This window comes from Mytilus californianus, unplaced genomic scaffold (genome assembly GCF_021869535.1).
Source record: "Mytilus californianus isolate M0D057914Y unplaced genomic scaffold, xbMytCali1.0.p SCAF_1, whole genome shotgun sequence".
NCBI classification, from domain to species: Eukaryota; Metazoa; Mollusca; class Bivalvia; order Mytilida; family Mytilidae; genus Mytilus; species Mytilus californianus.
Genome location: NW_026262581.1, coordinates 32,259,786 through 32,276,783, shown reverse-complemented (window position 1 = coordinate 32,276,783; position 16,998 = coordinate 32,259,786). Strand labels below are relative to the sequence as shown.

Genomic DNA, 16,998 nt, shown 5'->3' with positions numbered 1-16,998 from the left:
GGATTTGTTCTTGTTTTATATCTTTTTAATAATATCTGGGTTGATTGCACTACTAATGGAGATTTCATCCCTAGTAATTGTCAAACCATTGCTGACACGACACCTCATCAATTTTGTTCTTGTCTCTGAACTAACCGTTCATAAAATGTTGAATTTTTATCAAACGTGTTTTTTACCCCCTAGCCATAGACGGCCTTAGCCATGCTTATGCAAGAAAATGCACAGTTAGATAATTTCATGTACATTATTTGTTTGAAATGTTTTGACGAATTATTTACAGCCATGGGACTGATAACACTGAGGGTGGACGTTTTATCTCTGGGGGTATTGGAGTCAAGTAAACACTCAAACAAGCTAATGAAATAAGACTGTTGAAACATTTTGCTCAAGAACTAACGTGTTCCCGCCCCCAAACATAGATAGAATATTTGATTTTCTAAACCCCTCAATTTCCTTTTGGAGTTGTCTTTCTAATTGTTCGAGTGGAGCGCCGATAATGAGTCTTATGAAGACGAAACACACGTTTGACTTACTATATTGTAAGTTTGATGACTCTTCTTGGAATTAACATTTATATTATGTTAGTTATTATGTATCATCTGGTGATTGTCTTATTTAAAACTAATACATTGTACTTGATATATTCTGTTTTTTAACCTACTAATTCCTTTTAAAACACAAAAAATTACAGTGCTTACACTTTTTGGATTCTGATCGTAAATCTATCAGTCACCATGATATTAAAATTATCACAAAGCGTGGGCTGGACTGTCTGAAATTAATAATAATACATTTGATTTTCTATTATAAATCCCTTTGCAGTTACTTTCCGATGTAAGTGCCCTTGAGAAAATTATAACAACTTTATAATACAGAAAATTTACTCATCTCAGTATTGTCTTGTAAATATTTATATATATGTGTATATATGCAACAGCCTCTCTTAGCATGACATTTTGCGATAGAATAGAATAGAAAATGATATTTACAACATAATGTATTTTACTTATATCTTTGGCAAAAACGCAATGGCAAATTTAAATTAATCGAACATAATGCGTAGAATTACTACTGCTAGATACCCTTATAAAATTATGTTTATATCAACATAATTGGCATTCTTACACTAGACACTAATAAATGATTCATTTATGATTAACAAGTTGGATGGAGTGATTATTACATCAAATTTATCTACATATGTCATATTTTACATACGTGTTATCATGTGTTGCTTTAAACAGCATATGAGATTAAAAATGTAAATATATATGAATGCAAAACCTTACAATTCCATTTTAACACACTGTATATTGTGTTATTATGAATGTTAACGCTAGGGGTACATTTAAAAATTATAGTTTTAAATTGCCTTTTATTCTATGTAGTTTCAAATTACCAAATGAACGAATAAAGCTATGCGAATTTCACATTGATTGTTTAATGTCTAGTGATCAATAGTTATCACTTATTTGCTGTCTATGAGAACAATAGAAAGATAATTGTCCCTCAGGTCACCAACTAATTCAAGAAGTGAAGTAGAGGGCAATAATTGATGTAAAGGGGTACGGAAAATACGGCAAAAGTGTTTGCTTCCAGTAAATACGTTGTAGTTCATACACAGAAAATAGTTTTTGAAACTCTTATTATTAACCAGTTGATAGTCTTTTGAGACAATTTCGTTAAAATAGAAATTTTAACCGTCTATGATGTTATACAAAAATACATAGTGAGGTATAATAAAAAAAAAACGTTCATGACGGTTTAACTATGTGCAATATCCATATGCATTGGTTTTAAATTATATAAGTGTTTATGCTTAATTAAAACAGCTTTGACTGTAATAATCGCATACTAATTGAAATTATGAAAATGTTCATTCCTTTTTCCTCAGTAAAAAATAAATCATGATTTTGAATTCGCGATTACATATTTTCTATACTTTTACCGAAAGGATATTTGATGAATCTTTCTGCATTTGCTTTAATTTTACATATTGAACGTTGTCATGTTTTACTTCCACATATTAGGTAAATACTGTCACTATAACTTACTATGAAACAGTTTGTAAATTACCGCTGCTGTGTACTAGCTATTATTGGTTCGATCACCAAAAGGATACCCAATATAGTGCTTTCCCATTTACATTTAGCGTACTGCATTAAAATAAAATACCAATGAACACTATATTTCTGCGGACTGTTAACTTTTTATATAGTACATAGAATGGCATGACAATCTAAAGCCTAGCACGTCTTAAATTCATATCTTGTTTTTTATACTTGTCAACTTCATATTTGATTTTCTTTCCAACTGTTTTGATTTGAGTTCCACTGATGAGTCTTATGAACACGAAACGCGCGTCTGATGTAGCCAATTATAACCCTGGTATTTTTGATGAGTTTTTTGTCGACATGTGACCTAATAATCACGTTATCAATTTGTCAGATACAAAAGGTCATCAAGTAAGAACGATGTTAAATTGTTTTAAAAGCAGGCGTTTATTCATAGTTTTTATCCTCACTTAACCATAGAAATCGGTAATGTTGGTATTAAATAAGGGAATGTGGTTTGATTGTCAATGAGAGACTTTCCCTACGAGTTAAAATGACGTAAATGAAACCTAATATAGATTACCGTACGGTCTTCAACAATGAGCAAAACCTCTACCGTATAGTCAGCCAACACCCCGACAAAATGTGTGAAATAATTTAAACGAGAAAACCAACGGCCTGATTTTAACAGACAATACACAAATATTTGTTTGCACCTGTCCTAAGTCAGGATTCTGATGTTCAGTAGTTGTCGTTTGTTGATGTGGTTTATAAGTGTTTCTCGTTATTTATATAGATTAGACCGTTTGTTTTCCCGTTTGAATGGTTTTGCACCAGTAATTTTTGGGCCCTTTATAGCTTACTGTTCGGTGTGAGCCATGGCTCCGTGTTGAAGACTGTACTGTGACCTATAATGGTTTACTTTTATAAATTTTGACTTGGATGGAGAGTTGTCTCATTGGCACTCATACCACATCTTCTTATATCTAAATAAACAACATAAAAAGAGCAATCAACGACAGCCACTGAATTGTGGGCTCTTGACTTGGGACAGGCATATAAAGAAAGTGATTGCTCAATCTCCCCTTGTTTAATTCAGTAATAAAGGGCTTAACCTAAGCACAAAATCAAGTAACAAAAAGATAAAAGAGACGAAGTACCGATCTGAGAGTATTCGCAGTTAAAGAAAATTAGTTCAAGCTCAATTAAAACTAATAAATAAATCATGTTCTCTAAGACTAAAATTGTGCCTTTTTGGACTTTTTGTATTGCTAAAATTGTTTACAGTATGGAGATGACAGGCGGCCTTGTGTTTTTTTTAGGCTTTAAAAAATTGGTACACATTTTGTAGACACCTCATTTGTTAGCTTTTAACAAATATATCTGACAATTCACTCCTCGGATTACGAAGTGGTGCACCTTCCATTATGGAGTGTTTTACAGATGTGTTTCACATTTATTACATTTTATACTTCTTTGTAACTATATTCTAAATCTGGACCTTTTTCAATTGTTAAGTAACGTTATGTTCAACATGGCTCTTCGAGACTTTGATATATGTTTTATTGGACAATTGATACATTGTAAACTTTTTTGTCATTTATGCATGTTAATATAATTCAAGGATAAATACACATTTTTCTTAGAAATATAGAAACAACTTTACTAATTTAAAATAAACAGAAGTTCCGTATTTTTCAGCCAAATCTATCAGATGACATAAAGTCAAATAGAGAGTCTGACTTCGGGGACATCTTTTTAAATAGATTATTCCATACCAAGGTAAGAAAGTGGCTGAAACTTTAACATTAAATGGTCAGCAGACACATATGTTTATTTGCTGTTGATAAAAAATGGTACCAAAAATGTAATTAACAGTAAACACTCTTTGGTTAAAAGCTTCCATCTAGGCAGCCCTTAAATAGTGTATCAACTTAAACATGTCAGGCGGTATACAAGCCATAAGTTAATGCTCTGATATTCTTCGAAAGCCTGAGAGTTCAAATGTATTTTTTTGTTTGTTATGAAGTTACTATGTATACCGACACAGTTACTTTCTAGAACTGCAGCATTCTTCGAATTTTTTCTTGTGATACCTTGTTGTTTTTCTAGAGAATTGTAACAGTATGTGTGTACACCCAATCATTATTTCAATCTTAATATTTATTTTGATAATTGTCCATCAACATATAACGAAATCGATACCTGCGATTCTTGTCCGAAAAGAGAATGGGAGATGTAACTGCTGCATTTTAGAATATTTTAGTTTAATAACAATAACAGTTAGGGAAATCATCCGTCTTTGGTTTCGACGTTTTCTGTATCGTTCAAGGTATTTAATAATGGATTATGGTTTGATTTTTCAGAATGAAACAAATTTGATTGAATTCTATAATATAGCACCCTAAAATTGCAAAATTTTACTCTAAATTTCGATGGTTAGACATGTTTAAATAAGAGAAATATCCATCTATCTTTACTGTTAAATGTTAAAACAAGTCTTGTTTACTTATAGTTAATGATATTGATTTAGAAAAATATTTCATGATGAGGATGTGAAATTTTAAAATTATTAAAAATAAATCAATCAATAATTGTTTTCGTTTGAAAGAGAAGATTCTTTATTGAACTATGGCAACTATGCAGACATATTAGACATGTTAGAAGACGTTTGAGAATGAATAGCTGATACGGAATATTGGTCGACATTTAAACATAGAACTATGTTTCGTTTATAAAATAAGTTGCCTCATTCACTATGTTTCTTCATATTTACCTTAAAAAAAATTGATATTTAATGTATTGTTTCCAGTTGCTTCTGACCGACTACATCGATTCTACTTTTGAGGGTTTGATAGACCCACAATCACTACCAATATCAATTCGATACTTCCTCTGCATGTTAGACAAATTTGGAAACGATTATAAAATTGAGCCAGATGTTCTACAAGCATGGAAAAATGAGTGGTGAGTGTGTTTTCATATTCAATAACGGGAATATATTGCATGAAACTATATGTTATTTACATTCCAAGGTAACATGTGTTTAACGTACATCTTTTAATTATAAACTCTTTCACTTTTTGCAGTTTATTTTATTTATTTTGTTTTATACTATTATTTCTCAGTTTTTGTCTTGCTGACTTTTTAACTCCTTGTGTTGTTTTACTCATTTTTATTTGCACTGTTCATGTACATCATGATGTTTATGCTGTTAGGGCGATATTTAAACCAATTTCTATATTTATTCGTGGACAAACTAATATTCTGTCCACCATTATGTAGCAAAATGTGTCCCTATCCATCATATTTTGTATTGTAAATCTTCGTTACTATATATCATATTTTAGTTATGGTACACGAGTTTGGGCTCCACTGATTGGTAAACCAGACATACTGTTTGATGTTAATGTACCTGGTCATGTTGGACCATGTTTGGATATTCTAAGACAAGTGTTTGTAGAAAGCTTTACACAGACAGCCCACAAAGTAAACAAGGTCAGGTTTATAACTTCTCAGTGTTAATTATTATAAATGTTTGAAAATGTTTTCGTTTTCTTTTTTTGTATTCTTTTTGTAATTCATTGAGTTAATTCGATTTTGCATAGAAGAATTTACCATAATCTAAAGGCACTTAACAGTCGAAATAATATTTGATAACTGTTTGTTTGTTTGTTTGTTTTTTTAATATCAAATTTGTAAGTTCTGGTAATATGAAACGGTAGCTTTCTTAAGAATATATACAAACAGAAATGATTAAAAGTATAAAAAAAAAGAAAGAATGTACAAGTAATCAGCATGGATAATTTACCATTGAATTGAACAGGAATCACCTCCACAGAAATTGTTGTTCCATAAAGATATACCAAGATATAGAAAACTCATCGACCCTTTCTACATACGAGTAGAGCCAGTGACTGATAAGGAATTCTGGAGTGAAATAGACGAAATATCAAACGTAATTACTGTTTCTTATATTTTAAAACTTCATTTATAACATTCTCATTGTCACAGTAAACCAGAAAAATGCCTGTACGAAGTCAAGAATATTGCAATTGTTTTCCACTCGTTCTGTTGGTGGATAACGTTTAATTTTGTCAGTTTTTATGGACTCCCCTTTTTGAATTGTCCTAGGAGTTCAGTAATTTTGATTTTTTTTTCATTTGATAATGGATGTACTCATAGACAAGATAAATCGCAAATATCCCGAGATGCAGCAGTATTATAAAATAAATTAAACATAAATGATGTTTCGAATCCACACTTTTACAAATACCAATTCTGTTCTTTTATGGTAATATAATTAATAGTTGTTTGAAAGAATTATGATAATTTAAACGATTGAATAATAACAAACATGATATATTAATTTCACTAAAAGTTTAACATGTAAAAAGGGATATGTTACCATTGATCATAAAATTCTGTTTCTACCAGGTTGCTTTATTGATGACGTATACCCTCACATCTCTTTTATATTAAGATATTCCAATCACATTTAATTTTTTACTACATGTACTTTGTCAGAAGAGGGCGTCACTACAAAATCATTATTCTTTTTTTCAAATATGACATTATCATCAATATTGGTTAGACAAATATAACAGTGTGATATATCCATTTCAGACACAGAAAGCAGAACTGAAGTTCAGTCGACAATCTACCATTCATCAACTGTATAATTTGTTCATTGGGAAGTACAAATCTGAAGTAAGTAAATATGAATAGGGTATGATTCTTAAAAGGAACCCTTTACATACTTAGCGCAACAAGCTAGTTTGTAGGTTTCAAAAAATTTTAAATATTGACTAATATGTGAAAAGGTTTCAAATTTAAAGCGTATGAAAAAAATATTATACTTCGTTCAGATACTGGTCTATTGACATATAGATTTAGTTGTTATAATTTTGGGAGTGAATGTTTCCAACGGACAGTGGTATAGTTCAAAGTTGTTACGAATTTATTTTAAGAATAGTTCATGTCGAATCATATTATGGAAATGTTCAGCCAAAATTTTATATTTTAATCTAACTATTGCTGAATACGCATGTTGAAAGTTTCAATTTACTGTCATTTCATTTAAAATATTTTCTTAGGTGTTAAGTTGCATGTCTCTCGTTACAGTTCATTATTCCAAGTTAATAAATGGAATGTGTGTAAGATTGTCAAAACAGAAATATCTTTTGATGCTGCTAGATATTCCTGAAAATGCATTTCAGTATAAAGTGGCTGTTAACAACTATATAATACCTTATTAAACAACTAATAAAGTACCCATTATTTTGCTATTTTGTATGTAATAATAGTTCATATTTTCGTAAACTTATGTATGCGTATTCTCCTTTTTATTCAGATTATTGATGATTTTGAGGATATGGAAGAAAGCAAAGACCTACAATTTGCAAATAAACTCGAAGAAGTCATAGATTTGATGGATGAATCTTCAAATGATTCTTAGATTTAGAAATTTTGCTCATACCAAAGAACTGTTGATACATGTGGTTTTTTTCCACTATCATTACTTTTATACATGCAGAAATATAAATGAATACGTAAGCTACGGTATATGGCAGTAACTTTTTCGAGTATTGTTATAGATTAGGTGGGATCAATCATCAATGTATTGTTAGATGAATGGATTTTTGTAACTTATTTGTCAAATGAAAAACCAACTTGCTAAATGGATTGACGCGATATTTAACGTGCAATTAAAGTATGTAAAAATATTAACACATTGTATATAATTGTTATTGCAAATTTAGTTTTAATCTGAATTCATTATTCTTATCACTTATGTTAAACATTGATAACATGTTTGAAATATAGTTCATATTATAGAGCCAAAATACATTATACATTATACATTTCCTTACTAATTACATTATACATATTTACGTAATTATATTATATCATTTCTGTTACGTCTTTTTATGTTACAGACTTTTGATTTAATACTAGTAGTTTGAAAAAACCGGTAATGCGTTAACTTAGCGTTTTTGATTGGTGATAGCTTTTGACTTTTTGAAATAGAAAATCACAAACTTTATGTTTTTTTTGGCTATGGATTAATTTTAAATAGTGCATTAATTTACATACTTATGCTACTTTTACAACATTCAAAAGAATTGGTCTGTTTTAACATTGACTCTAATAATGCTTATTAAAAAATTAATAAGTATTGACATTTGGTTTTGGTAATGATTTGTTATATTTTGAAACATTATTTGTGTGGTTAATAAAAACAATCGTGGTTTAAAATTAAATTTAAAAAAGTAAAAAGTACATAAGTCCGTTTTTTTAAAGAAAATGTGGGAGTCGTACTATTCTACAACAGATCTAATAAGCTTATATTAGTATCAACTGAGTTATGTATATTGTGCTGTAACTTGTGTATTTCTGTTTTCATTATATCATAAATGTCATATTTTACATATTTATATAAAAAATCTGTTATTAAGACAAAAGTGAAGTTAATCTATATTCGTTTTTTTTATTTGTTCTATAGACCGAGCATCTTGAGACCATATCTGTCCGCAACATATGTTTCCTCATTATACTACTCACACTATCTTTTTTTTCATTTCCAATTTCCAAACGCTCATCAATTGCTATACATAAGTGTAATATACTTTTTTAAAACTCTTAATAGGTATTGAAATAAACAATAAGATATGTGTTTCTTACGCAACTTTGGCTGTGGACAGCAACTCTTTGTTGTGTTGTGATAGCAACCTCGTCTCAAGTAAACGAAGTTCTAGAGTGTGATCCCTTATCAAGATACAAACAAATTCAAATAGTTAGCACATACAAATGTAAATAAAAAATCAAGACAGTTAAAACGACCACACCAACCACTAATATCCGATTTTTCAGTAATACACGTACAAAAATTATATTATAACATAGACAACACTTTATTATCAAACCTCAGACACAAAGGTGTACGAGTGGTTGTACATGTAACATAAAACAACACATGATACAGATCCAGCTATAGGCTCAATATTTTTGGGTTTATCAAGTGTTACTTGGGCAACTCTCTTTTAAAATTGTCTAGAGTTGTATTGAACATGACAAACATTTAAAAATCACTTGCACAGTTCAAGACCAGCATAATGATCACTAGTTTGAACAAAAAAAAATAAAAAACTACACGCTACTCGGAAAAATTGTCAAAATATGCTTACTACTAAAATAGGTTAGCTAAGGTACTCACGCAGGTGTAGATTGAATATTGCCAGTCACGAACAAATGTCACAGACAACACTTCTAACATGTCATGAAGTCTCATAAAATTTGAATTGAAATCGGCAGTATGTATGAAAGGGTAGCTAATTCGTAGAATCATCAGATCCTAGTAAGAAAAGACAGTTTAATTGAAAGTTGGTGTTCACCGTTTGTCATAGTGAAAGCAAGGAATGGCCAGTTATTTATACCGCCGTATAAATGAGGAAGTATGTTGCAGTTTACCATTGTCCGTCAATCCGTCAGTAATACATTTCTGGCGTATCTTACAGCAGGTACAAATTATAGCTACTTTATAAATTGCAACAAGATTTGTTTATTATACTAAACCGTGTTAGACATTTACATTCTATTTGACGAAAACATATATGAAATTTGCATGCAAAGCAAAGTCATTGCTGCTTTATATATAACATCAATTTTCATATAGTTGTGTGACAGATTATTTGCCTTTTCGATAATGTACTTATTCTTTGCCGAAAACACATCTCAAAATGACCTGCACATACATGTACTTAGTATATGAAATGTTTGTAAAGTTTTATCCCAGCAACTGTAAGTCGTACAATCTTGATATATATATTATGCATCTTTGGTTTATTGTCTGCATTTAATTTGACATTGTTTAGATCACAATGATTGTTTAAGTATGCACGCATTTATCTATTTCCTTTTGAAAATTTAGATGTTTTAAAGATTTCATGGTTACTAATTTTTATTTGTTCCACTGCTAGGGACAACATCAAACGATCGATGTAGGAAAACAGCACATAGTTAGGGATGGTGTTGTCAAACTGGCTGCAAGTTTTGTTATCCTATAATGATTTTTCTGGGTTAACGCAATACATATGAAAGTTCGATCATGAATGTATTTAGGCCTATCATGTAAACAAAAGGTAATACATCATACAGAGTAGTCTTTTTTGGAGCAAAACACAAAAGTACAAGGCTTTTAATTTGGTGTGCCAGATGTGCATTTCATCTGAATAAGTGTCGTCAGTCGCAATTTAATTATAACAGTTTGAAGGTCAACTCAAATATGAAATTAAAGAGCATTAAAAACAAAAAAATGCAAAAAGTGAACTATATCATGTATATTTGTCATTAGAACCATAATTATAAAGCAATTTTAAAACTCAGTGAAATATATTACAGATCAATACAGATTTGTCTCGTTTAATGAAAAAAAAATCTAAGTAAAATAAAAAAAAAAATGAAAGTAATATAGAATTACTGGGAACGGATGAAATATGTAATATAAGATATATATTTAAAATTAAAGAGATCGTTTTATGTACACTACAGTCATTATAGATTTTGCTATGACCATGTTAAGAATCCTTGCAACAGCTACTTGAGGGTTCTGTAGGTAGCCTGTTGCTATGCTAAATTTATGTCTATCTCATTTACCCTTTTCCAGTGAAAGTACAAATTTTCAGTCCTTCGTCCTTGTCGACCCATAAAAAAAAACCAATCTGTTGTATGTATTGTTAATTTGTTCTCGTCTGGAACATGCATGAAATATTTGCCACTGGACGTTAAGAAACAAACAATAAATCAATCATTGTTGAGGATACAACGCTCAAGAGGCAGGACAAATATTTTTCAATTAAGGTTTTTATCCTCGATTGATTTTTTGAAGTGGTCCCTTACGTACGCAGCATTGGTTTTCAATATTAGGACTGAAATACATTTTCATAATCAGAATCGTATTATAGCACTTTCGGTAAAAAAATAATTATACTGAACGAACATCATATATTAAAAGTGTCTAGAAATAATAAACAAAGTCCTCTGTTGCTCATTCTTGAATTTACATAACATACGAATGCATTCACAGATAATAAATAAAAAATACATGCCATAAATCATGCCTATTTCCAATGAACTAATTTATTTAAGAATGTTGTCCTGTATTTGAATAATTATCCGTTAAGGCTCGCTGATTCTCTCCGGGTATTTTGGCTTACTACACCCATGGCAATTGGCCGTCATGATAGAATCAAGTGTAAATGGTATTTGGATGGGTCGTTATTGCAGCCTGTATGGTGACCTATAGTTGCTTACATCCATGACAATTGTCTCTGCTGGATTGTTGTCTTATTGGCAATAATAGCACTTATCATAACTTTCATATTAACTGTGTGTGGTACCATTTCAGAATAAATATTCATTAGGAACGTGCAGTGCCAGTAGCCAATATACATGTATACCGATCTTCTTTAAGTCTTGGTGTTAACTATTTTTTTCCTGTTCTATCACTTCCTTTCTTGGCAAAAGCATTTGTCTCAGAATTGTCCGACAGAGAATTACTGAAATGATATGTCTGGCTGATGAACAGCACAATCTAATTCAACATTGATGATGACCTCGACTGCAACTGGTGTATGACCAATGTTCCTGAAATTTAACGTATCCCTAATATGAAAAAAGGAACAAGTCGACACGGAGAGAATGGCAGTCATGAATATCATACATGCTTTGAATAGAGAAGTTCCTTTGTTTTCGTGAAAAATTAGGAATAGGTTTTTTTGTCCTAAAAGAAAGCGCCATAATATTGTGGAATTTAATTGTCTTGTACTGAATTCCATAAATATTGCATGTTTAGTCCATATTTTATAATTTATATTTGCCTTTTTGCATAAAATATACTTCTTTAGATTCAATTGATTACTTTAAATATGTAAATAGGATTTTCCGTTTTTACTACATCAAATCCAAGGTAAAATTTACTTAGACTGAAACTACATTAACGGTAACACCTTTATTGCACCTGATTCACATCTCGATAATTCATATCCCCTCAGTAATGCTCGAGGCAAAACTAGAAAACAAGCATTTATAATATCATTTGTGTATTTACAGACTAGTCATTTGATAAAATGACCAAAGATAAAATGTGTTTCGAAGTTACTTGTTTTTGTCTCTCTTTACGGAGTCAAAAAACGAGACATAGGTATGCTGTTTCCGGCGTCGGCGGCGGCGTCAACAATGTATTAGTTTGTGATTAGGTTTAGTTAATGGTGAACCACTAGTGGTAAGACAAAGATATTGGGTATGCAGTTTTATTAGTATTGGCACATCTCATTGCCATGGAGATAATTTGGCCCCGCCCCCTCATTCAAGGTCTATTGACCTTGAAACTTTTGCTTAGTTTTCATGTTTTAGTTTGTGATTAGGTCGGTTTATGGGGAACCACTTGTGGTAGGTCAATGATATTTGGTATGCAGTTGTATTAGCATTGGCACGTCTCATTACCATGGAGATTATTTGACCTCGCCCCCTCAGTTATTGTTTATTGACTTTGAAATTGTGCTTAGTTCACATGTATTTGTTTGAGTTTAGGTTTGTTTAAAGGGAACTACTTATGATAAGTCAATGGTATTTGATATGCAGTTGTATTAGCATGGGCACATCTCATTTCCATGGAGATTGTTTAGCCATGTACCTTCAGTCATGGTTCGTTGACTTTGAATATTTGCAAAACTTACATGTTAAAGTGTTGTTATTTTAATTTCAACATTTGCATTATCAAAATTACAAAATAGCGAGACATATCTCTGTGATAACAGTGTATTATCTACGACTTTAGTCTTGTTACGCTTTTTGTAATAAACATGATAAAGGTTCATAATGTTTAGGAAAAAATTCTTCTTATGTTCCGATTCGTTATTCTCATTCAAATATTAGAGACGGTTTGAAAGACAAGAAATTACATACATTGCTCAGTATTGATAAATAGATATAAGAAGATGTGGTATTAGTGCCAATGAGACAACTCTCTATCCAAGTCACAATTTGTAAAAGTAAACAATTATAGGTCAAAGTACGGCCTTCAACACGGAGCCTTGGCTCACACCGAACATCAAGCTATAAAGGGCCCCACAATTGACTTGTGTAAAACTATTCAAACAGGAAAACCAACGGTCTAATTTATAATTTTGAAAATACTTTGAACGACAAAATTATTTTACTCGCGTAGTGGTTTTAACCATATGTGCATTCTTAAAAATTCCAAAGAACTTCTGGATAATTTTAAATCTCGGTCTTTTTGTGAAATTAGTTCTAACAAAAACTTTTGATTTTTCAACCCTGTATACCACCATTCCCCATGTGAAATTATAATTTTGAAAATACTTTGAACGACAAAATTATTTTATATTTCTTCCTGTGTGACGTTTACATTTTCTGGCGTCAAACACGCGACTCTACACTAAGAGTAGATGTGAATGCAGTCCCAGGACTTTAAATACTTCAATCCTTTATGGGTTGATTTAAAATACATATATGAGTAAGCAATGAATGTGGTTGTTAAATTTGATAGATGCTTTTTGTGTTTTTTTGTTAAATGTTTGTTTGTTTTGATATTGTGACACAGTGATGACTGCTGTAGCCATATTTTGACAATGTTACTTATTATGTCTTTTTTGTTCAAGCATCGTTGTAAATATAACGGAATTTGAAGCGACTGTCATACAAGTGAGAGGTTTAGCGCTATAAAACCAGGTTCAATCCACCATGTTCTACATTTGAAAACTCCTGTACCAAGTCAGGAATATGACAGTTGTTGTCCATTCGTTTGATGTGTTTTATCATTTGATTTTGCCATTTGATTAGGGACTTTCCGTTTTGAGTTTTTCTCGGAGTTCAGTATTTTTTTGATTTTCCTTTTTTTTGTATCTATATGAAAGACAAGAAACGAGAAACACTTATGAAAAGTCCATGCGTTGTTAAGGAGAACCCCAAAATGATTCGGATAAAAAGGAAAATATGAGGAACACAATTGCCTTATGTTATGAATATTCTGCAAAAGTCTGATTGAAATCTATTCACTGTTAACCCACTTTAATTTCAAAGAGCGAAGCTCATGTTTTTGTATGGGAAACCCAAGAAATCGTTCTAATCAAACAGTAAAATAGGAGGTGCACAAGGTATTATTTCATAAAGAATCCGTGAAAAATTTATTATAACCCCTTTGCTGGTTTAGGAGGAGTTGCGAATGTTGGATGTTAAAGAAGTTGTTATATTTTTTGAAATAAAGCATATGAAAATAATTGAATTAAATATTTTTGAGTGTCAAAACCTCTTTGGATGATACGGATAAATAACGTGCTTTTGATTGTCCGCTCAATTCAGTTGACAGGTATGATTTTTGTTTACTCTGTACACTACACTACCACACAAATCTTGATTTTTTTTTAACAAACAATCGGCTTTTCCATGGGAACAAAATGTGCCCCTCTTCTTGCCGACTTGTTCTTTTATTCATATGAGGCTGATTTCATACAGAAACTTCTTAGGAAGAAAGAAAAGAAGTTAGTTTAGTGGTATCCTTTAACTTTACTTTCCGCTATATGGATGATGTTCTCTCACTAATTAATTCAAAATTTGGTGACTATGTTGAACGCATCTATCCCATCGAACTTGAGACAAAGGATACAACAGATACAGTTAAGTCTGCCTCATATCTTGACTTACATCTAGAAATTGACAATGAGGGTAGGTTGAAACAAAGTTTACGGCAAAAGAGATGATTTCAGCTTCCCAATTGTGAACTTTTAATTTCTATGTAGCAACATTCCAGCAGCGCCTTCATACGGAGTATATATCTCCCAGTTGATACGACATTCCAGGGCTTGTATTTCTTATCATTATTTCTTGATAGAGGGTTGCTGCTCACAAGGAAGCTATTAAACCAAGAGTTTCTAGTTCTTCGTACGTTTCACGGACGCCATCACGAGTTGGTTGATCGTTATGGAGTATCCGTTTCACAGATGATAGCGGATATGTTCCTAATGTCGTAACAACAATCCCGTCCCACCTTTTCCCGAATGTGACCTACCGAATTAGCCTTATTACCGGGTGTGTACTAACATGAGCAACACGACGGGTGCCACATTTAGAGCAGGATCTGCTTACCCTTCCGGATCTCTTGATATCACCCCCAGTTTTTGGTGGGGTTCGTGATGCTCAGTCGTTATTTTTCTATGTTGTATTTTGTGTACTATTGTTTGCCTGTTGGTCTTTTTCTTTTTTAGCCATGGCGTTGACAGTTTATTTTTGGCTCATGAGTTTGAATGTCCCTCTGGTGTCTTTCGCCTCTCTTATCAAAGAGAAGTCCTCTTATTTAATTAAATGGTCCTGCAACTCATAAAAAGCCTTCTTCTGTAATGAAAAATGGAAATATGCTAGATATACTTCCTGGAACTGTGATGAGGTGATCGAAGCTTCAAATTTTCTTTTTTACACCATCTATGCAATTTTCGTAAAGAAGTTTATCGACAGGTTTAAGGTATTCATATGGGCACCAATTGCGCTCCTTTTAACGCAGGATTGTTTATGTATTGTTATGAATCACAGTTTATGGTAAAACTCAGTAAAGATCCGTCTAACTTACATATATAATTGATAAATTTAAAAACTCTTACCGTTATCTTGATAATATTTTTGCCTTAGATAATCAGGATTTTTCTAATTTTACTGCTGAAATTCACCCATAGGAACTTACTCTAAATAAATCTGATACAGACAGCAATAATTTTCCTTTCTTGATTTGGATATTTCTGTTGCACACGGGAGCTTTATACAAAAATTTGCGACAAAAGAGACGATTTTTCGTTCCCGATTGTTAATTTTCCCTTTTTGAACGGTGATGTTTCTTTGAACCTTTCTTACGGTGTATATATTTCACAACTTGTTCGCTTTGCCCGTGTCTGTAGTCGTGTTTTTGGATATCAATGACAGTAATTTATGTATAAATAATAAATCATTAAGTCAGGGATTTTGTTACCACAAATTTATTAATTATACTTTACCAAATTCTTTCATAGATAAACATATTTGGTTAAGTAGTTTGACTGATCTTAATTTTAATCGACGATGTTGTTAATAAAGCCCATCTATTAAAATACGATCCATGTAAATTTATTGATCCTTACGTTTGAATAAACTTATTTTTAAAGGTTGTCATCAATTTAACACAGTAGTAACAGTTTTAAATATTGTTTTTATTGGTATTACTAGTAACATTGATTTTGTTTTTGAAAAATTAAAACATAGCTACATATATATCGTTATATACGTACAGTTATGAGAATTAACAATCCTACATCCTATCAATTCTGTTTACTTATATTTTGGCATTGCACAAGGTCATGCGATTATCAGACTGTGACGTCTTTATACTAAACACGTTGGATGTGTATTGATTGATAGTTTAGTCTGGGAGAACATGATTTATTCCCTAATTGTAATTGGCTTTGAACTAGCTTTCATTTACTGCGAGTATCCCTTTTTCGGTGCTTTGTGTCTTGTTTTAATGTTAGTAATTTTTGTGCCTTGTACCAATCTATTGATTTCAGCCCATTGCAACTGATTTTTAAAGTTTGTTCTTATGTTGTGCTGTAATACCACTGTCTCAGTGTCCCAGGTTAAGGAGGGGGGGGGGGGGGGGGGGGGGGGGGCACTTAAAAACATGTTTAACCCCGCAACACTATGTACATGTATGTGTCTCTCCGAAGTCAGGAGTCTGTAGTTTAGTGATTCTTGTTGGTTCATGTTTGTCATATTTATTTTTAGTTGTTTTGTTATAAATTAAACCGTTAGTTTTCTAAATTGAATTGTTTCACATTTTTCATGCCATGGCCTTTGAGAGCCGACAATACGGTGTGGTTTCTTCTCATTGTTGAAGGCCGTACGG

The 16,998-nt window shown here is 31.6% G+C and overlaps 1 protein-coding gene across 1 annotated transcript in view; it reads left to right on the top strand.

The window, feature by feature from the left end:
• Positions 1-8,528, top strand: part of LOC127719019 (plexin-A1-like) — a 40,352-nt gene extending 31,824 nt beyond the window's left edge. The window contains exons 20-25 of the mRNA XM_052225112.1: positions 3,756-3,836; positions 4,867-5,021; positions 5,405-5,552; positions 5,881-6,012; positions 6,681-6,764; positions 7,408-8,528. Of these exons, the coding sequence (XP_052081072.1) occupies positions 3,756-3,836; positions 4,867-5,021; positions 5,405-5,552; positions 5,881-6,012; positions 6,681-6,764; positions 7,408-7,512 (705 nt within the window). The 3' untranslated portion in view covers positions 7,513-8,528. The remainder of the gene's footprint in view (positions 1-3,755; positions 3,837-4,866; positions 5,022-5,404; positions 5,553-5,880; positions 6,013-6,680; positions 6,765-7,407) is intronic.
• Positions 8,529-16,998: the final 8,470 nt, after the last annotated feature.